This window comes from Lytechinus pictus, chromosome 2 (genome assembly GCF_037042905.1).
Source record: "Lytechinus pictus isolate F3 Inbred chromosome 2, Lp3.0, whole genome shotgun sequence".
Classification (NCBI taxonomy): domain Eukaryota; kingdom Metazoa; phylum Echinodermata; class Echinoidea; order Temnopleuroida; family Toxopneustidae; genus Lytechinus; species Lytechinus pictus.
In genome coordinates, this window is record NC_087246.1 from 57145986 (window position 1) to 57173914 (window position 27929).

The 27929-nt window shown below is 37.2% G+C and overlaps 2 protein-coding genes across 8 annotated transcripts in view; one reads left to right on the top strand and one right to left on the bottom strand.

The window, feature by feature from the left end:
- Nucleotides 1-2023, top strand: part of LOC129277193 (pyruvate dehydrogenase phosphatase regulatory subunit, mitochondrial-like) — a 29070-nt gene extending 27047 nt beyond the window's left edge. For 3 of the 4 annotated variants that reach the window (XM_064095236.1, XM_064095238.1, XM_064095235.1), the window contains exon 17: nucleotides 684-2022. In XM_064095236.1, coding sequence (XP_063951306.1) covers nucleotides 684-1034 — 351 coding nt within the window. In that variant the 3' untranslated portion in view covers nucleotides 1035-2022. Of the gene's footprint in view, nucleotides 1-683 lie in introns of all 4 variants that reach the window. The other variant, XM_064095237.1, reaches the window with a different exon arrangement.
- A 10767-nt stretch (nucleotides 2024-12790) lies between these two features.
- LOC129277139 (neuronal acetylcholine receptor subunit alpha-3-like) lies at nucleotides 12791-27824 on the bottom strand. Of its 4 annotated transcripts, none has more exons than XR_010292672.1 (9): nucleotides 27531-27824; nucleotides 24704-24786; nucleotides 23628-23743; nucleotides 21712-21756; nucleotides 20040-20149; nucleotides 19237-19372; nucleotides 17445-17933; nucleotides 13331-16061; nucleotides 12791-12982 (listed from the first exon to the last, which is right to left on the bottom strand). XR_010292672.1 is itself a non-coding variant. In XM_064095241.1 (8 exons), exons 2-8 carry the CDS (start codon nucleotides 24771-24773, stop codon nucleotides 15957-15959), a joined length of 1071 nt encoding a protein of 356 aa, XP_063951311.1. In that variant the 5' UTR covers nucleotides 24774-24786; nucleotides 27531-27824; the 3' UTR covers nucleotides 12791-15956. The 4 variants fall into 4 exon arrangements, 2 of the variants coding, with proteins under 2 accessions (XP_063951311.1, XP_063951313.1); XR_010292671.1 differs by having other exon boundaries at nucleotides 13222-16061; XM_064095241.1 differs by having other exon boundaries at nucleotides 12791-16061.
- Between the last annotated feature and the right edge of the window lie 105 nt (nucleotides 27825-27929).

Sequence of the window (27929 nt, forward strand, 5' to 3'; positions counted from 1 at the left end):
AATTCAAGTCTGGTGTTTGAGTTGGTGTTGGTATAAGAAGCACATATACGATATTAATCTGGGTTGTTTTACAATCTAGTGGGTGTTTTATAAGCTGTTTGTAACTCATGAGAAATTTTACCAACGACTGGGTACCCTTTCTAATGGTATATACCTAATGTTCATGGTGACATATAGCGCATAAGAAAGGATCACCGGTTCTTAAAGTTGCTCATAACTTACAAACAACTTTATGAGACACCCACCAGGGTACATTAATGCTCAAAGATCCCATGATGTTCTCACATTGAACTTAACCCTAACAAGACTGGTGGGTGCTGATTTCATTGAAGTGGATTATGACCTCAGACCTAGCATGAGAAATACCTGTAGCAGAAATGTCTTTGAGAGAAAGTAAACTTTGTGTAACAGAGAGAAATTCTTTGGCCAAGCCTGCTTAGCCTTGTGCAAATGTCAGGCCAGAGAAAGTGACATAACAATTTTACCATAAGGCAATTTCCAGTGGCATTACCTAACATCTGCTGGTCATAAATACCAGTCTACTCTGTGCGTGTGTTTTAGAGATTTATACCAAAATATCTGGACATTCTAAATACAAGGTTGATTCATATCCAAATGGTGGCAAATATCCCATAAACACAGACATCAGACCAAACCATATTCCATTTTTTTTTACATGTCAGGACATTGATTTCATTGGCAAGTCAGCCCTGCTAGGCCACAAGAACAGAGGGATCCGATGTCGTCTAACCCAATTCACATTAGAAGACCACGACATCGACTACCACCTCTGGCCTGCCGGTGGTGAGCCAATCTATCGCAATGGTCAGTATACTGGTCTCGTCACATCTACTGGCTATGGCCCGAGCCTGGGCAAGATTGTCTGTCTCGGCTGGGTCACGAACTCTGACCCTATGACCCACGATTACGTCACCAAAGCCAACTACGAGGTGGACATAGCGGGACAGCGGTATAAAGCAAAAGCATCATTGTATCCTCATAAGCAGGCAACAAGACATGCTCTTATAGGATGAGAGGAGGGAATACTGGTTGGAATGCTCCCCAGGGAGTGGAGAAAGTGCATGCATCGTGTGCAGGCGAGCCAGGATCCGATGAATCGGGCAATAAGCACTTACAGAGATTGTTCTGATGTAAGGGCTTTTCGAATGTGGAGAAGTGTTATTTGTATTTTTTACTAACCATTGCTTCAATGCTAGATGGCATCTGAATATTATTTGAATAGATATAACAGTGCCAATAAAATGAATTAACTTCAAGAGAAGCATTATGAGCATTTCGACTGATACCTTGATTAAAATAATGCATCACTCAACACCATTTTTCTTAAAAGGGTAGCAAACTGACCAACATTGTGTATTATAAATAGCTGGTCTTGAAATTTGCGACGCCCGGATACGCGGTTCGGAAATGACGCAACATTTTGTAAGTGCATGTCAGACCCAAAATTGCTCAAAAACATGATTCCGTGTGCAAAAACAAAGTCAATGCAAATTGTGTTTTTCAACCAAAAATCATAAATGTATGATTATTTTTACTGTTGTTGGTTTAAATGGATTTATTCTATTCTATTTATGATCGCAAAAGTGTCCCCGACAAAGTTCATCGGAAAAAACACAAGAAATTAATTATATTTTTGCTATTTCTTTTTATATTTGTTAGAAATGTAAAATTAATACTCTCACCAAAATTAGCATTCTACTAGCTATATAAACTGAGTTAAAGGCAAAAACATTAAAAAAACTTTTGGACAAATCATGATTAGTTAATGAAAAAATATAAAAATTAATTTTTTGGAAATTTTACTATACAGTCTTGTAGCTTACATCTGGCTCTACGTGCGTGCAATTTTTTGCAGCGATCATGGAATCAGCTGCTTAGATCTAAGGGGTGGTCTGGTTGACCCCCCCCCCCCCCCTGTATATCATTGTCTGAAATAGCCCAGTTGAAATAGGGTTAGATAATACAGAGTGTTAACTAACCCATTATTTTATTTGTACAGAGAAAAAAAAAATTATTATTGGTGTATGAATGTATTGAGAACTGTTTTGGTAGGATTATCATTCAAGTGGGCCTATATTGCAAGACTATGCTGATTAGAATATTGGATTATGGGTCAGGAACCTGGCCTGATTTGAGTAGTTGAGGACATGGGGTGTGGCTATTGAGTCTGCTTGTTCATATCTGCATTAAAAGCAGTGAAAAAATAGTGGGTCACTGACGTACACAGTGGTTTATTGCAATATGTAGATGCAGGTTTGATATCATGGAGAATTATTTCAAATGTAGAATTAATTAGGTGATTTCAAGTTCGATGTTGGTGTTGAGAGTGTGAAAAGGCTACTGAACCGAGCTGGGTTCGGAGGAACGATACCGATCGCATTATTGATAACTTGTGACATCACGCCTCTGCGCTGCTGATCATCTCAACTTTATGCGAGAACTTCTCGACGATGAAAGTGACATTGGGGAGAATTTACACTAAAATCTCATCGTACAGAATGCCAAGGCTAAAATAACTTCAAGAATCTGAAAGAGTAAATATTATTTTCCATTAAAATGGATAAGGCCCTAATGATTTGCACTCATGTTGTCTGAAAAAATTAAATTTTATGGGGATGTTTCATCCTGTTCGCCGCCTGTTCGTGGGGCTTCAAGTCAGCAACACTAACACCAAACTTGAAATCATGATTTTCCTAATCCCTGGGGGTTGGTGTTGGTAAATGGGGAAATTACACATAGATCGTCAACACCAGCTGTGATGCTCGGTTCAGCAGACAACATTCAACACCAGTGCTCAACACGAACTGCCGGAAATACATCATATTTTCAGAGGTCAACCCCAACACCAGCATCATTTCAAGTACAGTGTTGTGGCTGGTGTAGGTGTTGTCACAACACCAGATTTCAACACCATACTTGAAATCAACCAATGTAGACCACAATTTGATCAAGATTATTATAATTAAAAATTTGTCCGAGCACAGCCAAAAGTTTGAATATCCCTATTATTCTAAAGTTATTGGAGTTTAATGAGAGGCACAAATCCTGTCCATAAATTCATCCAATACCAGAAAGCAATGTCACGACTTTGGATATCATGTTGGTTGAGCTTTATGCCCCTCATATTGGCCTTGTATGTAATTGTGCTCTTTTAATTTTTTTTTTCAGTTGAGGTGGTGAAAGATGTCCTCAAGAAAAGTGAACTTGCCCTATAATATATATAGATTTAAGGCCTACAAGTCACTTGCGCTCCCCCTTTTTCTTCTTACTATTTCACACATGTGTGGAATGTATATCCATTTATCTGTCCATTTTATAGAACCTGGTGGGTGTTTCATAAAGCTGTTCGTAAGATAAGAGCGACTTTAAGAACGACTGGTGATCCTTTCTTTTCGTAAATGATATACACCATAGGCGATGGTTTAGCGCGTAAGAAAGGATCACCAGTCGTTCTTAGAGTTGCTCTTAACTTACGAACAGCTTTATGAAACGGCCCCCTGGTGGGTTTTTCATTTAGCTGTTCGTAAGATACGAATGACTTTACGCACGACTTATGATCCTTTCTTGTTCTATGTGATATATCCCTTTGCAGCTGACTTAGCACCTAAGAACATGTTCCAGTCATGCGTATCTTTACGAACAGTTTCACGACACACCCACCTGTTATTTTATGTTAAGTATTAATATTTCTCTCTTATATTTACTGTTATAACTTGGAAATAGAAAAGTGGATTCAACATGTATAGCATTTAAATTGTTGCTCTTGTAAATCTATTGCTAAACAATATCTGTGTTTTACTGTTTTATATTGAATACATGTGCACACAGTGGCGGACCGTGACCCGGAGGAGACAAAGCATTGGAGGGGCACTGTATATTGTTTGCGAACAACGCTGTGCCCCTCCAATGCTTTGTCTCCTCCGGGTCACGGTCCGCCACTGTGTGCACAAATTGTCCCCTTGCTCTGATGTCAGTCCATGTTAATTCTAAAAGATCATATGACCATAGTGTAAGAAACACCATGCATTAATCATGTTTCTCTATCAAAGTTACTAAGTATTCAATTTAAAGATAATAGTCTTCCTGAAATCTCACGCACAGTTCTACCAAATAATCCTTATTCTCTATTTGGGGATTCATTGCTCAGTTTAAAAATGCTTTAATTTTTCAGTTCTCATGCATTGCCCTTGCTAGTTGATATGTCTTAGGAAAAAGTGGTTGACCAACTGTTACGGTCCTCGTGATAATGAGCTTTGATCTATGAAACAGATAAATTCTTTGTCCTCATCACTTCTATAAATGTGGTTGTTTTATGATGAGTTTATGATCTTCAATTTATATTAACTGAAATATGATGGTTATTATATGTATTTAAATGTACAATAAATTTTTTGATGTCCAAATTTTAACTTCCAATGTCTTTTTTAGTTATCTTTGAATGTCAAATGATCTGTTTTCAGAGAATGTACAGAGCAAATCAATAGAATGTTATATATCAGCTCTAAAGCTTTATTAGATAGGTCTTCCATGATCCTTGAAAATTGGTAATGTTGATATGATGCCATCTTTTATAGTCATGTAGATGTCTTGGAGTTTTATTTGACTCCACAATGTGTAAATTTCTTAGGTATTATTGATTTAGGCATCTCTTTCAAATATATATACTTCTTGGCTACAGAAAATATAGTATATGCTCTGATATCTTCCCGGCTTGATTTCGGTAATTCTCTTACAGTATGTTTCAACTTCCACAATCCCAACTCTCATTCTTACAAAATTTACAGAATTCTGCAGCCCGTATTGTTACCATTATCAGACTCTTTTCTTTTTGAGTCCATATTAAATTTAAAGGGGGAAGTCTGCCCTGATGAAAAGTTATTTATAATAATAGCAGAAAAATAGGAATAAGGGATATTGGTTAAGGTTTGATGAAAATCCACCAAAGAATGGAGCTATCAATTTTCAAACTTTTGATTTTATGATGTCACAGACGAGCAGCTCCTCTGTATGCTGTGTGATATAAATATATTTCATTTTCTAATAAAAGACGAAAGTGATTTTACTTGTGGAAAGCTATACCATCAGACAACATTATTTTTATTCATCGTATTTAATTAAGAAATTGGGAATTAATTAATTTTATATCACATTGGGATGCTGCTCGCATATGACATGATATTTGATTAAAAACTTTAGAAATTCATCTCTCTTATTATTTTCATGGATTTTCATCAAACTTTCACTTTTTTTCTCTCATTTTTCTGCTTTCATCAAAATCAAGTTACAGAAAGGGTGAATTACACCTTAATATTACTGCTAGTTTTTCACTGTATACATGGATCTGTCACAGAATATAATGTTAATTTGTTGATGCCATACATTCCTCAACATTTAAGATCCGATGATTCCCAATTGCTTGCTGTTCCAAAATCTAGGAAATCATGGGGATCATCGGTCATTTGCGCATATACTGGACCTTCCCCATGGAATCAATTGCCACAAAACATTTGTACTATTAAAATTTTTGAATTTTTTCAAAACCTATCTGTTAAAAAATTACATTCCTGTAGCTTCATTTCAATGTTGTTCCTTATCCTTTGTCATTGATATATTTTGCCTTTCCTCATCATCCTGGGCACATAAACCATGTGGATTAGGTGTTTTGGAAATATTCTATATTATCATTTCTATTATCTTGTTGCCATTTGTATAATTTTTGCATATTTTCTTGTTTCAAACACATCGTTTTAAATGGTTTTACTATCTTGAGTGGCCCTTTGCATATATAAAAGTGTTGAAAACAAAAAATAATCAAGTGATATGGAGGCCAAATTTTTTTTACAGACAAACCTTCATATTTTCAGTTATAATACCCTTGCAAATGAAACACATAAAGGCATTCAGTAATCTCTTTTTTTTTCAGATTTATTGCAATTGCACCATGATCTTTGAAATTTGTTGAGGATACAGTTCATAGTTAATTTATTGGAAATATCACACCTATATTCTATTTTGCTCAGTTTTGTAGGGTGGTTTGGATTTGCTTTGGATGTGGTTCTGATAGTTCAATTCATGAAGAGTTGCCTCTTTTTATCAATTTTCAATGTGCCACCAATCAGCAGGATAGTGATTTAGTATCCAAGATGCCCTCCTAAACTTCCTTCAAGCTGATCACCTCAGGGAAGTCTTTGCTCCAAAGACTGTCCATCTTGCTTTGGACAACTTTGGACACCAATAAGCAGAATAGTGATGTCATTTTATATTTTATTTCATTGGTCATTCACTAAACCATGGTCTTTTGATTCTTCACCAGCGGTGTTACCCTTCAGTTTTAAATTGGCAGATTTTGTGGACGCTTCCGGTTTGTTTCCTACATAGCAATCACCCAGGAATTATATCTGCCCTTGAGACTCGATCCCTCCTGTTCTATAGTTTGATCATATCTTGGGTTCAGTCACATGCCCAGCGAGCATTTATGATGTTTCACAATGCTGTTCTAGTATCCAGGATGCTCTCCAATTTTCCTTCATGCTGATCACCTCAGGAAAGTTTTTGCTCCAAAGACTTTCCATCAACTATATCGTTTCCTAAGATCTGTTTGCATTGCTTGAAGCATGCCCAGTTAGCATTGTTAATGTTCAACATTGCACCAACGTTGTACTAGTGTCATGGATGCTTCCTCTGAACATCCTGCATGGTGATCTCCTTGCGATACTATCCATGACAGAGCTAATTGTCCACTCTCCTGCGGAGTACAGCATCACCACTGATGAAGTCGATCATACCTCGGGACCAGTTGTCTTTGGTTTGCAGCATAACCAGTGAGCATTTCAAATGTTCAACACTGGGTCAATGCTGTTGTGTCCTCATTCTCCATCCTCCTCGTAGATGGTCTCCTGGATTCTACCCTTCAGCTTTCTAGTGATGACTTTGGGATAATCTCTGCTCCAAAGTTTGTCCATCTTCCGAAGGATGGCAGCATGACCTCTGCGCCAGTCACGAGGTCCTCTTTGTACCATGATAGAGGAGAAAAAGCTGTCCTGCTGGACACTGACCTTGTCCATCTGCTCCAGGACGGTGTAGAAGGTCAAGAAATTCTTGTTCATTTCTCCAAGGAAGTCTTCTGTTTCTCCAAGAAGTTTTTGGCACTTTACGTTGATGACCTCAGATTTGGTGAAGCCAGAGCTAGGAAGCCGAGGGAAAGGACCACAGGAGATACGAGCTGCTCTTCGAAGAGCCTTCTCAAGCTGACTGGTGGTGTTCTTTGAGAGCTGAACCATATCTCTCAGATTCTGAAGGACCTCGGTTGGTGGGCATTTCCTCAAAACCTTGTCTATGTCGAGCGCATCATCACCATCTTCGTTGTTATTTTCATAATAATCAAGCTCGTCCTCTAGTTCAGGATCATCTGCCATTTCCTCACTCCTGACCCATGAGATTTCTGCTTCAGTATCATCAGGCTTGCTAAAGTCCGCTGATGATCCGATACCAGCTGCCTCAGTATCTTCCTCAACTGGGGATGGTGTTGCAGACTTTTGTCCTTCCCAACATTCCCTCCCCATTCTCGAGAACGGTCTTGGTTGCACTGCCTCATCCATATCAATGCCATTGTCTTGGAAGCTGATATCAACATCGCTACCGGTTTCACTAGTTGGTGACGATGGGTGTGAATTAGCCTCAAGGATGTCAGCTAGGTGCTGAGCTTTGTCTTCTGACTGTGAATCCTCACATTCAACTTCAATAATGTCTCTGTCATTATTTGAGTGTCTTGATAACTCATTGTCAATCATAGAATCTGTGAGGTCGGCTTCAGTCGCAAGGTCATCAGTGGTTCTGTCACTGTCAAGATCTGCTGGTGGATAGATCAAAGTCTCACAGATTGATTTACTTGTGACTGGTCCGTCGAGATTGTAGACTTCACTCTCGCCGACCACACCAGGGACGGATAAGCGACTGGGCATGCTGATATCACGAATCCCACTCACCAAGGAGCTTGGTGGCACTGGGGAGCTCTTGTTGCCAATAGAGGACTGCAGGCACGTTCCACTGCGTGTTGAGAAAGCAGTTGGTCTCAGAGGCTCTACCTTACTGCTCCTGCTAGTTGGTGATCTCTCTGCAGTACTGACTTCACTGTCATTAGCGTTTGGTTTGATCATCGTTACGGGTGTGCGTCCACGAAGTCTCAAGTACAGAGAGCAGAAGACAGAAGCAATGTGGAGTTTTGGGATCCTCCATCGCCAAGGACCACACATGGGAGTCTGTTCCGTATTGTCGATGATGGTTGGACTGGTGGTGGTCGTCAGACCAATCGGTGATCGAGCGTGTGATCGATGAACAAGCTAGAACATTAAAGATAAAATGGCAAAATATTCGTATTCTCCTATTTTTTTATTTCATTCTTTCCGTTACCGTTTTGTTTCATCACTGCTACTTCTACGAATACCAATTCCTCTTATCCTCATTTGTTGGTATTTTTATCATAAATATGTTTATTGTCATTGTTATCAAGTCTATGATTATAGTTTCTGTTGTATGATTCATGCTATTATCAGTGAATTTTCGATTAACGGTTAATTTATCTTTTTCTTCAATTTTCTTCAATCTTTATTTTGTTCTTGAGATTTAAAGATTGAATTTCATGATATAACAAAATTAAAGGAATAGGTCTTCTCATTTGGAGGTAAATAAAAATCACATTAAACAGACCTATTTTGGGAAGGCGAAACAGGTGGGCATAATATGAAAAAGTACTGATAGCACTTTCAGTTTTATATTTGGCCATCTAAATGATATTTAAAAGATTCCAAATTTGAGATTCAATTCAACATTTATTTCCAAATCATTCATATATTATGACATTCGTATTGGTTGCAATGTACTGGAGGTAACAACTCTGAAAGCACAATTTTAAGCGACTGCACGTATATATATTAAAGAAAATTGACGAAATACTGTTAAAGGCTGGGAAGGAAGTATAACTTTCATACAAACTTATGTGAAACTATACACGTAGGCCTACAAAATCATGATAAAAAACATAGAAACTAAAGGCGAAAACACACAGGAAAAGATTAAACATTAAAATGGTTGTATGCGTAACTTAATTAGATCGAATTTTTAAACTTGTTCATTTATCCACCTTTTGTGCATTTTTAATCGGATGGTGAAATAAAAAGACTAAAACCCCAAAACCACTCAAAGTTTCTCATTGACATTCCTATACTATAGATCTATTGAGTTAAAAACTAGACCCCCCTGTCCTTCCTCAACTGAAGATATGAAATTAAAATAAGTAATTAACTCACCAAGGCGTTCATTTTTATTAACGGTGTACAAAATTCCTCGTAATAGCTAGTTTTTTCAATTTGGAATAACTTTGTGAACGAGACTGGTAGATCAGGAACTGTTCAACTGAATTGAAAAAAAAATCAATGATAATGTTTATGTTACACTATTGGTCATGTTGCTGTGCGCTCTATCCTTATGACGAAACAATGCATTGCGCGACAGGTACCGGTGACGTGACAGTGATGTTTTGAGTTGGGTTTGACTCATATATTAGGACTGCACCATTAAAGTAGTGGTCCCACCGCCAGAATTTTGCTGGAGAGGTCCTTGAACGGTAGGGGGAGGGATAGAATTTCGGAAACGCTCGTCTACGCGCGCAAAATGGGGGGGGGGGGAGGGGGTTCGAAAACACGGGCGTTGTCTTAGCGGTGCACCCCGGCGGTGCACCCAAAGACCTCCATATCAACGCCAAACCAAAGTTCATCGCCGCAATGGATCGCTGCTTCAACGGCCGATACCGTTCCAGCAATTCCGTGTACGCTCGTAAAACGCATACAACCGCTCTACCAAAGTTTGTGCACCGCAGCGGTGGTCCAGCTTTCAAGATTTCTGCGTTGGCCTAGCGGACCCAAGCGTTCACGAACTTTCGTCTAGCGGTGCCAAACTTTGACTGGGCGTTGTTGGAGCGGGGGTGAACTTTGCGGGAGCGGAAAATTGCCCGCTCCTCACCGCTCGCAATATTTTGAGCAGCTCAAAACTTTCGGAGCGGTAAGAGGGACCATCAGTGGTGGCCGAGCGTATTCGGCGTTGCCTTAACGGAGGCCAACTTTGGTTAAACGGTGGTGAACGGTAGCGAGCGGTGATGATTTTTTCTCTCCGCTCCACGACCGCTCCAACAACGCTCTATGAAACCTTAAGGCCTGTTCACACCGCGCGGGCGGTGTGACCAGGCCTTAAGGTTTCATAAAGCTGTTTGTAGCACGACTGGTGATCCTTTCTTATGTTGATTGTACCGTATATCCCGATTTACAGTAGCTGACTTAGCATTTAAGAACATGTATCTTGCCGAGAGTTGTAACTTACACCCGGGAACTTGCATCACCTTTTGTATTTGGTGCCCATTTGGTGTGTGTGTAGTGTAAGGGGGGTCTATAGCCCTTCGTTAGCTCTCTCTCCCCATACGGAAAACGCCAGAGAGTTCCTGAAACAACACCGGTGTGGCGTTAGTCTAAAACCAGATCTAGGCATTTAAGCAACCCCAATTAGTGTTAAAACAATATCGTTTTGATTTTAAACTGGTGTTGTTTCAACGCTTCATATACATGGATGTTCATTTAATAATTCTCGTGACTAATCACCCCCAAAATAGTTGAGTTTTGAATTTTGTATATTTTATTGAAAATAACAAAATATAACGGAAAGATAAATAGATTGAAGATGGTTTTCATCATTCAAGCTCTGTCCATCCTCAAAAAGAAATGGAAAACAAATTTTGCAGGATTGTGTATTCCATGATCAGGCCCACATTAGCATAGCAAAATCAGTAAAGAGCAAAAAATCCACCATGTTTTCTAATGATATATACGATGATCAGAGCTTTAAAAAAAATGTACACCCGTCCCCCCATAAATTTGGGGTTGCAGACATTTTTGAGGGGTTTATAATACGTCCAAATTTGAAACTGTTTGAATATACATCCGGTCTTACATTTTTTTATCGGGTATTCTTTAAATGGGATATTAACCCTGAAGAAAGGTTTGTTGCAAAAATAGCAGAAAAAAATAAAAGATGAAAATGAAATAATAAATAAATAAGAATTTAGTTAGTGTCACTGCTCCCACTCTTTGGAACAATCTCATATTCGTCAGTCAACCTCTTTTGAATTAATGTCTCCTCAAAACACATCTCTTCTTGTCCTAATTTATTAAGTATTAATTGTGATTGTGATCGATATCTGTTATTACTTTTAATTGACTTAATCCTTGGTATATGAAATGTTCATGTGCTATATTTTGTATTATTATTTTGTGCTATTCCTATGTGAAGCGCTTAGAAACAATCGTTCAAAGTGCTATATTAATGAAACATATTATTATCATTATTATTACCATAAAAATATTGGTGAAGGTTTGAGGAAAATCCATTAAAGATTACGAAAGAGTTATTGGAATTCAACTTTTGAATTTGTGACGTCATATACTAGCAGCTGCCCCATATGTTATGTAATGTAAAATGCATAAATTTCATTTTTTTAATGGTTCGTGATGACTTTTTTTTAATCTTCTTTTAGGAACGGGTGTGAAATTATTTTTCTATAGATATACTGAAGGTACAGTATAAACCATTTTCAATTTTCTGAGAAAATGAGATTTCATTGATTTTTTACCTTATGATATGTAGGAAAGCTGCTCGCATATGACGTCACAAATCAAATAATTAAAATCTAATAACTATTTTATTCTCTAATGAATTTTTTTTCATACCTGGGTAACATTTTTCATTACTTTTTCTTTTTTTTTACAATAAAATTGTTGTCATGGTGAACTTCCCCTTTAAGTTATTGACCGACATTACCAAGATTACCCCCCCCAAAAAAAAAAAAAAAAAAAAAAAAAAAAAAGACTACCCACATAAATCATTGTCTTTTCTGTCGATAGAAAAGTGAAATTTCGTCTTAGTGTCATAGAAAGAAGATTATACTTCCTGAACGGTAGCGTTCTACGGGATATCCGCTGTAGACATGCAGCTGAACGATTATTCGTTTTTAGTTTTGATTATCAACGCATGTGTGTGTGTTTATACCACTGGGATCGATTAGAGTGAGAAAACGCATTATTCCAAATTTGACCAGATTCTCTCGCTCAGCCTTCTACATAGGACCTACTGATATTGTCCCGGATATTGTTAACATACGGTATCATAACAAGGAGACGAATTTCATCTATAGACCAAGGCTATATATGTTAGGGGACCGCCACACTTAAACTTCTCTTCAAAATTAATACGGGAGATTTTATTTAGTGGCCAATAAATCCAAATCTGAAGTCTACTTGACCTCCTAATCAGAGATTACTGACAAAATATCCAAGATGGCAGCCGGTGGCCATTTTGAAAAAAAAAAAATTATTAGTGATTAATTATGCTGTAATTTATTTGTTCAAAATATCAATTTGAGGGTCCTAAATAATAACCCGCCCATGAGAGGGTCGAAAACAAGAAAGAAGAAGAAGAAGGAGGAGGAGGAGAAGAAGGAGGAGGAGGAGAAAAAGAAGAAGGGGAGGAGGAGGAGGATAAGTATACGAGAACATGAAGAAGAAGACGAGATGAAGAAGAAGAAGTGGGAGGGGGAGTATAATGAGGATCACATAGAGCAGTCAGTATAATTATTATGAGGTCATAGACACTAAAATACGAGAGAAAATAAAACCTACCCCCCCCCAAAAAAAAAAAAAAAAAAAAAAAACATTTTTTGCAAAATATCTTTATAATGTAGGCCTACTTTAATGAGAATTATTGTTCATATACAAATGGTATTAATGTTATACCAAGACTACAAAGAAAGAACAAAAAATATTAACAAAATACACATTTCGAGAATAACAAACACAAGTCACGTGTAGAAACATAATTATAACATTGTGTCCACGGGCCGCGGAAACGGGGGGGGGGGGGGCTGGGTTTTGCTCCAGCCCTCACATTTTTTTTCAAAAACATGTACAAAAACGTAAAGATGACTATCTGATTGTTTTTGTTTTGCTTTTTTGCATCGCCAGCCTCCCACTTTTGGCTCAGCCCCCCCCCCCTTCAAAACCGTGTGCGCCGTGCCTGAACGACAGACCAACGCCTTCTTCTTTAAAAATAAAACCTGATGAGCACTGGCGTAAATCCGTGTTGATGGGTGGGGGGGATGACTGAAATATTTTGGCATTTTTTTGCAATCATGTTTTTAGATATGCAAGGAATTGTCATTGATATGTCCACAGTGGTGACCGTGGGTCACGGCATGGGGGGGGGGGGGCACCAGCAAAATTTTTGAATGACTGAGTGAGTGACCTAATAGAGACATTTTAAGGACAATGTCATTAAACGGATATGTATCTCACAGATCAAATAATGCGAGCGCGAAGCGCGAGCTGAAATTTTTTTATATTCACACCTAAAAAGGGACATTATAATCAAATTTGTGTAATCATGATAGGTACCTGTCTCGCTTAACAATGCGAGCGCGAAGCGCGAGCTGAAAACTTAGATAATTCAGACCTGAAGTGGGGCATTCTAAGGTTTCTTTGTAGGAATTAAGTAGGACCATACGTAATTCAATATCCAAATGATGCGAGCGCGAAGCGCGAGCTGAAAATTTTTGATATTCAGATCAGAAGAAGGGACATTTGAAGGACTGATTTTAGGAATTCATGAAGAGCAGACATATCTCACCAATCCACTAATGCGAACGTAATCACGGATAGGAAATATTTCATATATACGAAGACCTTAACATGGGGCAATCACTTTTGTGTCATGAAAAAGAAGCATATGTCACTACATAAAACAATGATAACTCAAGTGCTAGGAAATATATTTGGTTTATATTGACTTGAAAACGGGATGTTTTAGTACAACAGGATTATATATCTCGTTAAACAGACAATGCGAGCACCAGGAACAATGAAGACGTAGGCCCTGGGCAAATTATGTTTCATAAAGTTATGATAAAAATGTTTCTTATGTAATGTAACTTAACATAGTTATAATATAATATAACATTCTAATGAATAATATTTTCTTCTTTCCCACTTCGTTTCTCTTCCTTTCTCCCTCTTTTCCCCCTTTCCCCGTTTTTTTTTTTGGTCAGCCGATGGAGGGGGGGGGGGGATGTGCCCCCATGTCCCCCGTAGTTTCGCCACTGTATGTCCATATGGCAAATACCCCTCCAATATTATTATCTTTTTTACCCCATGATGGTTTAATGGTTTTATTAGAGATTACATTCAACAAATTTTTGACATTCCATCTTAATCCCTTCCCAAAGACCCCAACATAGATGAATTGGAAGAAACGGGGATTTCTCTTCAATGTTATAATAAGGACATAAGTATTTCGTTTGGAAATGGTGAACTGGCTCTTTATTTGCATTTTATGATTCAATAATATTATTTTATTTGTTAAGCGGTATTTTTGGAAGAATTTTCACCAATAAAACAATTATCTCTTGTGATTTTTTTTTCATTTCTTTCGGAAAAAGTGGGGGGGATGTTTGTACAGGCCATCCCCCCCTCCTCGAAAAGTGGGGGGGATATATCCCCCCCATCCCCCCCGGGATTTACGCCAGTGCTGATGAGATATTTATAGCCTTTCATGACATCATGATTTTGTATAAATACATGTCGATAGTTTTAATGGAAGAAAATAAATGTTTGTATAAATGAATGAATGAATGAATAATGTAAGAATAAATGCATTAATGAATAATGGACAAACCAGCGACGCCGACAATATATTCATTGAAATTGTCCTCAAACTATAACAAAGTGATCGTGCATGCATAGTCCTTTTCCTCAACCCATATATACAAAGACCCCTATTCTGAACTCTGGTCTCAAGTTGTGATTTAACTATGGACAGCCATGTGACACAAACTCTCTAAAAGTATACGTTCGATTTTATCAGTTCGTAACTGTCTGAGAACAGTAAATTAATTTGTTTCCGTCCCCAATATAGCATGATGAAAGAACACAGTGACTTAATAATTCTGTCATTTTCTGCTTCTCATAATTTTAGAACAGAGTTAGACCATGGCCTCAATCAAACCAGACTTGAGAATACGAGCGTTATAGTCAGTGCATATGTCTCCTATGAGAGTTGTTTCACTATGGCATATAATTGGCCCGAGGTACTATTCATCCCTATATAATGCATAACACATATTTTTCGTCATGCAAAACACATACTAATTTCAAACAAACAGAGAAACAAGAACGTACAGAAAGTGCATATTTTCGGAAAGATATCACAAACTGTGATAAATCAAATACTAAATGAAGGAAGTTTATACATTTTGCGATTAAATCTAGGTATTGTTTAACTTTGTGAGCAGCCGATTTAAAAAATTCTCAAACCAAGATGAAACATGTGTACAAGTGCATGTATTAGAACTAATAAACCCTGAAAACAACCATTATTGAGAATGAAAAGCTAAAACTACAAGGCAAACCCCGATTTTGTAAATAGGCGTCTTATAGACGCCTAAATAGTACACATAAGTGTATGGGATGAAATTAAGATGGTGTTTTCGGTCACTTTATATTTCAATTTTTGAAGCACTAAATAATAATTTTCGAACGCAATTTTTTCTGGGCTTCATTTTTGTAACATATCACAGACACAGGTGACAAGTGTGACCTTCTAGCTCAGATTTTTAAAAGTAAAACCAATGTTAACCAATCGATTATGGGGTAAAAATTATCTACATATACTTTTTGTGGGGGAGGTAGGCGGGTTATCACAATTTTGATGTTTTATATTCTCAGCATAATTATCATATGTTATAATTGATACAGTTATTGGTACAGTTCTGAAAAAAAATCAGACGTTGAATTTCTCCAGAAGCCGGGTCCAGAAGGCAGAATTAAATTAAGAACTACCTTGCCTTAGGCGAAGAGGGCGCCTGTTAATATAGCGAGGATGATGACAGATCCAAGGAAAGCACCGATATCAATGAAGAGAAACACGCGAGGAGCAGTTCCATCACCCTCCTGCATAATGTAGAGACAAAATGTAAATTTTAAGCTACACAGCAAAACTGAGGTGTTAGTTTTATTACTCCGGTGTTAAATTGACAGTGTTAGTTTAACCCTAACTAGGCCGGGCTTTTTTGGCTGTTCTGTGGCCGGGGGGGGGGGGGGGGGGGAGGGTTGATTCAACCCCCCCCCCCTGAGATCTCGGCCGCCGATCGCGCGAGCGCCGCAAAAATTTGCACGCTGGTAGTGTGCGATGTAATCTACAAGGCTGTAAGGTAAAATTTTCCAAAATAATGAGATTTTATTTTATATGAATTAATTATGCTAATTTATGCATAAATCATACTTTTTGCTCTAATTCACTAAATAAAGCTCGTAGAATGTTAATTTTTGGTAAAAATATTCTTTGTAGCATTCTTAACAATGGCAATTGAAAAAAACTTCGGTTTGGAAATCAATTTTTTATGTATTTTATTGTTTTATGAATTTCTTATGTATTTCTTTGTTTTTCAACCTTTTGTTTTTCTTTGTTTTTTCACCAGATTTATTGCACAACCATTTTGAAGCATAATTATGCTAAAATCAATTGCTTTCAACTGTTTAAAGTAAAAATAATCATATCTTTATGAATAAGATGAGAAAACTCAATTTGCATTGACTTTGTACACAAAATCACGTTTTGGAACAATTTTTGGTCTGACATGCACTTACAAAATGTTGCGTAATTTCGGAACTGCGTAACCGAGCGTCGTAAATTTGGTCTCAAAATATGCGCGAGACTTAAAAGTATAAACTCTGCTAGTGGCGTGGTCAAAAAATTTCGCGCGGCGGAATGATCGCAGAAAATGTTGAGGGGGGGGGGGTTGATTCAACCCCCCCCCCCCGGCCATTTTAGGGTTAACACAATTATTACAACACCTGTGTTTGTTTATACATTTACACTCTTTGGTGTTATGTTCAATCTCTAGGGTGTAATTTTAACATATCATAGTGTGGTCCTCTATAGACACCAACTGGTGTCAGTCTTAACACCAAAGTTTTACTGTGTATATTCTGTTAAAAAGCCTTCATTATTTTCTTTGTTCTTGATGTGCTTTAGTTGCAGTATTTAGGCCTACATCACTGAAACACATATTCCCTTTTGAATACTGGGGAATATGATTTGCAAAGTTGAAAAGCAACAGGAAATATTAACCATGCATATATCATCTTCGTGTTTTTAATAAAATGGACAGGAGCTTTGAATAACACGTGTAAAGAAAATATGAAAGGGTTCTTTCCATTGACATGCGGAATAAAAAGTAAAGTGACGGTAAAATCTTAAGACGATTCCTTTTTCCTGTAATTTGAAATGAAAGTTGTCAGTTTGAAGTGTACACCGGTATCCCATTCCCTCACCTTCATTTGGCCAGGTTGGTCCTTGGGGTAGAAACGGCAGATGAGGCCGTTGATGACCATGACGATGGCAGTGACGAGCATCCCAGCGATGAGAAATCGACCGAGTCTGGTTGCTGAGTAGATGGGAACCTCGCCGCTCAGCGCTGCTGATAGCACCACCAATGAGACGAAGACTAAGCCCGCAAAGAGGGTACGTTCTCCGGCCGATGACGGTCCGATCAGGAAGACGACGAGGATAAGCCAGGTGGCGATCACGGAGGAAGCTATATAACCGTGACTGTCTCGACGTCGTATGGTCAAATGAAAGGTCACATCCTCGTATACGTCTTCACAACATGGGTAGCTAATGGTGTTTTTAACAGCTGAGGTTTCTACAATGTCCCACACGGGGTGTCCCCAGTAGTCTGCCATGTCTATCACATTGGCCGATGAAGTGACCATTATTTTCGAGTTATCATACGACCACGATCCAAGCTTCAGGCGGCATTTCTATAAATCAAACAGTTGATAAAGTCAGAATTTTTGCACTCCTTCCTCCAATTTCTTGTTTTGGAAGTTTCGTTTTGCTAAATTTCATTTGTTTACAATAAAGCCCATAATTTTAAATGGAATAGCAATATATTCCAAGAAATAATGTAGACAACCTCTGCACCTGTCGAGACTAAATTCTCATTTCTAAACAATTCTTAATTGAAAAAATAGTTAGTTTTTGGTCCAGTTTCTTCCGACTATCACCGTAACTTTTATAATCATTTAAAAAAATATCTATTACCAAGGTTCTCTTTGATGTTGAGGTTGATTATGATAACAAATTAAAAAAGAATGCGCTTAGTAAAGAGAGGTTTTAAAATTTTCGTCTAGCTCACCAAGAGCAACGCATGATGAAAAGAAAAGAAAATAAAATTGAGTTCTAAACCAAGTTGACAAAATATACTGGGAAACTTACAGGCTCCTAGTTCAATTCAGAAACACAATCATTAGCATCGCATCATTCGCATGGTGCTCTGTGTCACCTAAAGGTCTCGAATAGCGTGTATCGATAGCACCAACACCAAATTTCAGTTTATACCAAAAAATATATCCATCGAGTGACATTCGATCAAATAAATTTGCTGTACACATGCGTGACCCCAAAAAACGCGTTAATAGGGGTGTTTTTTTCAGTTTTGGACACGGGCCGCGCGTGCACTCGTTTAGCAGTTTAAGGTATCAAAACATCGATTTAAAAAAAAGGGTGGTTTTGAAATACTGGTCAATGGTCAATCACGGGATCAAACGTATTTAGGTAATGTTTTTACGTGTTTAGGGTATGTTTTTTTCCACAAGCTTTTTTTCCCGAGGCTTTTTCCTCCTCGTTCTGAAAAGTGTTCAGGCCCGAGACAAAACTTGTTTAGGGGTGATATTCTGGCGACAACTTGGTTAGGGGCCAACATGTGTAAATGAAGCCCGCGAAAAACTTGTTTAGGGGGTTATTTTGCACACAGAGAAAAACTCGTTTAGGGGGTGTTTGGAAATAATTTGGTCACGAATGTGTACAGAATACAATTGACTGCCCCCCAACCCCCGGGTAAATAGCAGCCTAAACACCCACATTAAAACTCAAGGGAAAAATAGAACATCAAAAGGGTGCAACTTGGCACATTTCTGGTGCACCTTCATATATGGTGCTTCTAGTGTAGGTGGCATTGCTAAAGATGCTTAAAATGAACATATCTAAATTTCTAAGAGCGCAGTACAAAGTGTAACAACACCGAACTTGAAACCGGATGGTATTTAGTGTTCATATTCTTACGTGTGTATCGTATGGGTAGTCCTTGAAGTCGAATGCACATGATGCTTCAATAGCCATAGGCGGTAGATAGAACACGGTACCAGTGTTGTACACTAGAACTGCAATATCATCCGAAAGCATCTCATTTGGTGAATGGCTGGAGGAAACACAAGTTCTAAACTATGAATTGCGTAATCATTGATCGTCATGACGTGCCTATTTGGGAGTATTCCTACACAATTTTGCCTCCTTTTCTCCTTCCTCCTCTTTTCATCTTCTCGTGTAATCATTAATTCATGGATATACCTGGTTTTATATAGATCTTAATCATAGCTTTAATTTCAGTTGGTGTTTTTAAAGTTATGTCATATTCCCAATAAATTTAATTGTAATCAAATTACTTCATGTACTTAGGTAGCTGCTGCTCCTGTTTCTTTGTGTGACATTTTCTTTTGTTTATTGCTTGCATAAAGTTGCGCAAAGCCAAACATTATACTGCAATCGTTGAAATGAAAATAAACTAAATGAAATAATAAGGTAGATGTGTATTGAATATCTGTTGTTGTTTATTTTTTATGTTAATATTTTAATGTTGTTTATTTTTAATGTTAAACAGTAAATTTTGTCTCCATGGTATCGCCCCCGGTAAAAATTGTATACGACCATGCCCTGTACATAGGCGGGCTCAAGAGAAGGGCTTTAGACTGTTATGTTTTTTCTTGTTCTGCAAAAAGCAAATTATCATGTCATTATAATTGGTTCTTTGGTGATCTAACAATCGATTCTCTGTCATTCATCATCAATTTAACTAATTAATTACCTACCTGTTGTAGAGGGATATGTCTGGCTTGAAGACCTCGGAAGAATGAACGCGCAAGATAGAAGTGTTTCCAAATTGCTCCGGATCCCACTCCAGACGTGAATCTTGCCATAACTGTGCAAAAATATTTGTAGCGGTTAACAATGAATTCCCGAATATATTCAGAAGGCTAAAAATTAATATAGGGATTTTGTAATAAATTGATCTGTAATTTATTTCAAATTTCAGTTACAAAATGGGAATTATTGACCAATCTTAATCAGCGCAAATCATTCCATATTTTCTGTTACCAATACAATGTGCCCTAAACAGAAAAGGGAAACCCATATTATTAAATATGTTTTAATTAAGTTCATTTTGACACTTATAATAAGTGTCAAAGAGTGGAAGAGTGGAAACTCTTCTTGGTTTGAGACCAAGTACTAAGCATTTCGTTCATACGGAGCCCGCCAGGTGACATGAGGAGAAAAAAATCTCCGTCATTATTTCGTTCCCATGAAATATTATTTCGTGGCCACGCAATATTATTTCGTTCCCACGAAATACTATTTCGTGGCCACGCAATATTATTTCGTTCCCTCGAAATATTATTTTGTGGGAACGAAATAATATTGCGTGGCCACGAAATAGTATTTCGTGGGAACGAAATAATGTACGGAGAATTTTTTCTCCTCATGTCACCTGGCGGGCTCCGTAGAATCTGAATCAACTCTCACTTAGAGAATACAAAAGGGATGAGCCATTAGGTTCAATTTATATCTTAAATAAATCTTGTACATTTTATTGTACAAAATCTGTCTTCCTACTCATTAGTGCGTGAAGTATTGATATTGTACCAATACATATTATCCTGTATCAAAATACAGGGTAAACTGAATTTTATAATGGTGTAAATGCAATATCAAAATAAATATGCCAGTGAAGAAAAACATATCTGTGAACCCCTATTTTATTTTTATAGGACGCACTGTACAAAGACCTACATGTAGATCTTTCCAGTTATGAATTGTTAAAATCAAATATGAAAACAAATAGATAATCGAATGAAGGCAGATCCAGGGAGCCAAAGCGGCCGCATACATACTTAATAAGAGATCCTCTTTTTATGCAATATAAAAACAAAAATCCGTTCTCGCTTCAAGTTTTCATTACTTTGTTTAGTGAGAGACACGCCCAGTTCATGGCTACAAGTGCTTAAATGTACCTTTTTTCCGTCAAAATATCAAACATTAAGGATCACATTATATCTATTAGATTAATAAAACTGTTCACAAATTCCCTAAAACAGTTCTTACAATGTTTCTTTACGGGTCTGTATAGTAAACGTTTTCAGTTCGCGCTTCGCGCTCACATAATGATTGATGAGATATGAGCTCTTTTGATTAATGAATTCTTGCAAACAGTATCAAAATAACACCAAATATATTTACTGATTCTTGTTGATTCGATTTTTTATTTTAAACCAGGAAAACACTTCCCGTTTGATACGTCATATATCTGTGCTCATGCAATGGTCTGTATAGCAATCTGAGTATAAAAGCAGACTAACAACGATTGTGTAAATTTCTTATATGTATTTCATTAATTTGATGATCTGTTTATCAAGAAAAAATGAAATATTCAACCTTTTCCATAAATAAGTTTGATGAAAATATTCGTTTATGTTATTTTCTTACCATTTTTAGCCACACATTCATTTTTATGATCCCTTGAGAAAAATCCTGAAATGAAAGGCGGGAAATGGATAAGAATGAATAAAACAACTAACACAGTAATCTGAAAACGTCATAACAACATTGTGCATATTCAATGATTGTTTCATAACAGAATGAACGTGATAAATATAATCCGGAACCTCTGCGTGTGATGGTATAAAAAAAAACATGTAGCCTAAAGATTTAAACCAAGTGTTAGTCCACATATTAGAACCCAATTTTTCAGAGTGTAAGATCGCACAGATGTAATCATTCTGTACATGTATTATGCAGGCTTTTATATGATATGATATAAAAGTGCAATTTTAGTTTCAGTTTCAATTTTATTTTTTCCCATTTCCAACAGAACAGTATACAAATACATAAACATACAATTATGATAAAAAATGGTGGTATAAACCAACACGTAACGCAATACATTTGAAACCTGGATGGATCATAAAAAAATATTTTGTAACTGAAAATAACATATTGGAAATGGAGAGGTCCACTGTGAAGCTATGCTTGTAAATCGTGGACCACTCGAATGAAATTATTCAATAATAGTCAATATTTGATTACATAATTAGAATAATGATTGAAGCCAACAGAGAGAAAAGGAAAAATAAAAAATGAAAGCAATAACATAATACATGAAATGAGCAATGTACAAAAAATAACGAGGAGAGACGATGAAGAGAACATAATTTCTGCGTGTGGACTGAAATAAGAAAATGTATCACATGTGGTGTATAACAAGTATATGAAGTTAACGCGCAAGGGAATTAAGCGGGTCAAAGATTATGCCTGGTTGAGGAGTGGTGATGAGTTCTTTGGATATCAACTTTAATAAACAATAAATTAAAGTAATAGAGATAGTAGTAATGATATTGATAATCATAAATACCAAAACTAATAACTGTAATAAAATAACAATATTAGTAATAACAGTATTAACAATAATAACAGTAAAAAGTATTGATAAGAAAAGAAGAGACAGTCTAATTACAACAAAGAAAGCTAGGTTTTATACGGAGTCAATAAAGAGTTTTTGAGTTTTCTCTTGAAGACTACGAGTGAAGGGAAATTTTTCATATCAATGCGCAAAGTATTCCAAAATTTAGGACCTTAAAAATGAATGTATTTTGTGCGGAAAGTGTTCTCAGAAAGGGCAAATGAAATTCTTCCAACTGTCTTATGGGATAATTATGAATAGTATGATTTGTTTCTAAACAAGTCATGAAGAGCAAAAGGAATGGCACCAGAATTTGATTTATTCATAAATTGTCCAAGATGAAACAATTAGAGATCGTTAACTTTGAGGATATTAAGTTCATTAAAAAGTGGATCAGAACGGGCACGAAACGGAGCATTGCAGATTATATCAGTGGGTATAGGTTCAAACATCTTCTTTAGCGAAGAACAGCAAATTCTGATGAAAGACCGACTAATTTACAACTTTTTAATGTTTATCAACCGAAAAAGGGACCCCGGAACCAGGGAGGGGGGGGGGGGACTTGGTGAATAAGGCTTTAACCTCCATCTCTCTTTTTTTATAAACGTGTACAAAAATGTGAAAATTACAATCTGATTGTTTTCTGCATGATTAGCACCCCCTCCACTTTCACAACAGTTACACTCCCTTGTAAATACACATGCAACCAAATCAGGGGCGGATCGTCATTAATAGGTGGAGTACAGTTATTAGTCGATAGATTTTTGTAGAATTGTTTGGACAAGCAAAATGAACAAACGATTCTTACAATTTGCGAGGGGGATTCCCCTAAATCGAATAACTTTCATGCTTGACAATATACATCGATATTGTCACAGGGCACTTCAATTGCCCCTATGCCCCCCCCCCCCCCGGATCCGCGCCTGAACCAATAATAACTTACCACTTCTTTCAAGCATGCTAAGGACATTTGCAGACTGAGATCCAGACTTTCTTCATGGGAGGGTAGAAGACTCTTGTCATAGCCAGTAAATAGAGTGTCTTTCAAGCGCTTCTCAACTGCGAAATACCAGGAAAATTTAAAAGAGAAATCGAGAATCAGATTAGCGTAATTTAAGGAAAATATTCCTCTCAGTCCAGGGCAAAATCACACATTCAAACTGTTTTCAATAAAATAAGATAGTTGGGTGGCTGTGCGCCTGTGCGTGTGTATATGTGGGAGGCCTTGGTGGGAGGTCATTAACGTCAATCGTATAAGGATTTTATTAATAATGATTAAAAAGTATACGATAATCATGAAGATGATGATGGTGATGATGATAATGATAAAATGAATAATAATAATAACAATAATAATGATGATGATGATGATAGTAATCATTATACTAATAATAATGAATTATAAATATCAGTGATATCAAACATTAGATTTCGTCTATTTGGAATAACCATCGAGGAATTTTTATTCTGAAAAACGCTATATCGCGAAAAAGGTAAACCCAAATCCACCTATAATGCTCTCAAACTAAATTATAGATGTACAGATAACATTTTTAATAAACTTTTAAAAATCCATAACTTTGTTATCAAATAAAAAGTTTCTAAAATTTTGTACAAAGTTTCCCGTTCGTGTATCTGTTAATCCGTATCAAATGTTCGAGTCTTATACGAATGATAATTCCCACTTTTATGCCGATAACCTACCTCTTGTACACTGCAAAAACTCCGGTGTTGATTTAACACCAGCTCGGAATATATTGTCCACACCAGAGAAGTATTGAAACAACACCAGTTTGGAATCAAACCGATGCTGTTTTATAACTAATCGGTGTTGTATAAACACCTATCTGGTGTTAGACTAATACCAAAACCGGTGTTGTTTAACACTTCTCTGGTGTGGACATATATAGATTCCGGGCTGGTGTTAAATCAACACCGGAGTTTTTGCAGTGTACCCCCTACAGTTGGGACATATATATACATGGGCGGGAATGTACTATGTCAAGGATTATAACTCACCCGGATTAGCTATTGTCTCTCCAAACATACAAATGAAACACAGCAAATACAATCCCAGTAACACCTTCATGGCGGAAATTATTCTGAGAACAAAATATAAACAATTATTGCACTGTGAGTTTCATTAACACTGATCCATATAGTACCTATCGTAAATGAAATGAAATCATGGACCTATCCGCGGAGGATTATTCTATTGTTACTAATTTTGAATGCAAAACGCTATTTCATTTTTCTCTTAAAGATCAGAATCCCACGAAGAGTCTGTTGACGAAAAATAACAATTTATGGGCTTTCTTTAGTTGATTACAGCAAAATCTCGATTTTATATTTACATAATTAGCGTAATTAATTAGGGTAAATTGCCAATTCGTCTACTGCCAACTCATCCACTCACCACAATCTATGTTCATTTCATTTAGTCTAATGCAATTTCGTCCATATTTCGTCTAACAACCATTTGGTTCAATCATCACTTCGGCTAATCACCATTTCGTCTATGACAATTTCGTTTCATAACCAGTTGGTCTAATATCCATTTCATTTTGCACAATCAACAATTAGTCCAATTAGACCAAATGGTTATGGAATCAATGGCTATTGGACCAACTGGTTATTAGACGAAATGGTGAGTGGGCGAATTTGCAATTAGACCATGTGGATAGCGGACGAACTGATGATAGACCAAATGATAATAGAGTAGGCAATTGGACGAATTGGCATTAGACGAATTAATAATAAACTATTAATTAGTAATGAAATCTTATCAGAATATTTCCAGTTTTGTGGCTAATATGCAGATAAATTTTCTTCGCGATCGCGAGGTCAAAGGCCGAAATCTTGGGGGCGTTTAGAGAGAAAATGATATTGAACAAAGTTTTTAAAAGAAAGAAAGAATGATCCGACCAACCTAAAGAGGAGAAGGAATTTGGAATTGAAATACAAATGCTTAAGGTTGCGTTCAGAAGCATCCATAAGTATCCATATTAAGCAGGGGCCGCGGAACCGGGGGGGGGGCTGGGGGGGGGGGGCTTCAGCCCCCCCCCCCACTTTTTTCCAAAACCGTGTACAAAAACGTAAAAATGACCATATGATTGTGATTTTTAGCATGGTCAGCCCCCCACTTTTGGCTCAGCCCCCCCCCCCCCCACTTTGAAAACAGTACCGCGGCCCCTGTTAAGTAAGTGTGAAAAGTAAATACAATTTCTTGCATTCCAAGTAGGCCTATACATTTTCCTAAACATGGAAAGTAAAACAAGGAAACTTCTTGTTTCCTTGTTGCCATAGAGATATTGGGTCACAAAGGTTATTGTCAAAAGATCAGAAGTCATGGGGCGGATAGGCTTGTTTGACCATGGACCTACTAGATATCGAGTGGGTCCATGGTTTGGATAACACACTTGTTCTCCGATTATTCAGGTCACGTTACCCCCCTCCCCCCACCCCTAATCCTTGGGAATGGAATGCATTAGGCTAAAATCTCTTTGAAATTGGATGATATTTCTTAAGGTCCCTTGAAGTTGAGGAAAATGGCCCTTTTGAAAGGGAGACTTTACAAGCACAGAATACCGATAGGTTATTCATCGAATTTTGATAAGAAGTAACGAAAACGGGAACGAAAATAAGTTTTGATCGCTCACACACACCCACACACAACTCACGCACCCTTTTTTCAAATGTTTTATCGACCTCATCAATAGAAAATTACCAATACATTAATTATTTCTCTCATAAAACTATTCATCTCTAAACATAACACATACATACAACCACCCACACCATCACCCTCAGGAACGCCCACACATAATACTTTTAATCACTACCAAACGCAATCGAGGGGAAAACAAAAATCGAGCAGAAAGGCGATGTTAAATCCCGGGGGGGGGGGCACTTACATTGACGAGTGGATACCATGCGCGACCAAAAAACACGTAAAAAAGGGTGTCTTTTTCAAGATAGGGCACGTTAAGTACGTACCGTAATAAGGGTGTCAAAAACACTAAAATAATGAAAAAAGGGTATCTATTTTCGCTAGAAGAGCTACGTGTTTAGGGTCAAATTTGCGAGGGTATAGTAAATTAGGACTAATATGTTAAAGGATGTACTTTTTGCCCCAATAGTCAACACTACGTGTTTAGAGTATCATTTACGCGAGGTGTGGGAGGTGGGACCGTACTAAACCCATTGATGTAGTTAAAGGTAAAACCGACGTCCGTGATATAACAATTAAAATATCGATGTACTTGTTTAGGGGTTTAATTCAGGGAATACTCGCCAAGAGTATAATTTTGTTTCCAATACTTGTTAAGGGTAGGGTTTCACACGCCAATACTTGCTAAGGGGTGCATTTTCAGAATATGGAAAATACGTGTTTAGGGTGCTTTTTGAGACCCCATGGTCGCGCATGGTATCCACTCGTCAATGGAAGTGGGCACCGGGTGTTAAATACACCTCTACAATGAGACAAGAAAAAAATAAGACAAAATATATTACATGACACCGATCAACCACTTCAGATTGTGACATGATTGCATCGATTCATCTTTATTATATGAATCCGTAATATTTTATTGCGAATCAGTTATTTCAAATAACCATTTTCGTTTTTGTGTGTCAAGATGCAATTTCTTTTTCTTCATTTTAGTAGGTTAAAACGAAAACAGGTTGATGAACGGTTGTTGCATATACAATACATACATTCCATGTTAATGTCAGCTGAAGTTTCCAGTAAAAACATAACTGAGAAATAAAAAATAAATTATTGAAAAATAATACCTTACCAAACACCATGAAACTTTGTAAAACATAGCTTCTGAAACAAACTTACTGCGATCCGAAAACTTGGTACTTGTAGAAAAAAAAAGCGATGTGAACATCAAAGACTCTCCAACACTGTCAGCGATTGACTAGCGAGTATTATTTCTGTGTGGCTTCGAGAATTGTCAGCGTCCAATATATAAAGAAGTAACCTAACATCTCTGCCAGAGGGGGCATTCACATCAATCAACTTTTCTAGGAAATACTGCTAAAACGATAACAGTTGATGTGTGAACGCAGTGGTTGTAGCAAACAGGAGAGGGCCGTTAAGGGTGTGGGTGATTTCTTTTCTATTCACCAAGCCAGATCTCATTTTCTGTAAAGGAGATCCAGAAATAGGCCTAAAGGTCTAGGTTTAAGATATTTCTGGGGCGGCTCCGGTGTCGATTTTCATTTTTTTACATTCAAA

Excerpts from the sequence above, each read along its gene's own strand:
- LOC129277139 (XM_064095241.1), bottom strand. The coding sequence starts at position 24,773 with ATGAAGGTGTTACTGGGATTGTATTTGCTGTGTTTCATTTGTATGTTT. Across the intron at positions 19,373-20,039 it reads GACATATCCCTCTACAACAG|CCATTCACCAAATGAGATGC; the intron begins GTAGGTAATTAA and ends TGTTTCCTCCAG. Across the intron at positions 17,934-19,236 it reads ACTACCCATACGATACACAC|AAATGCCGCCTGAAGCTTGG; the intron begins GTAAGAATATGA and ends TTTGATTTATAG.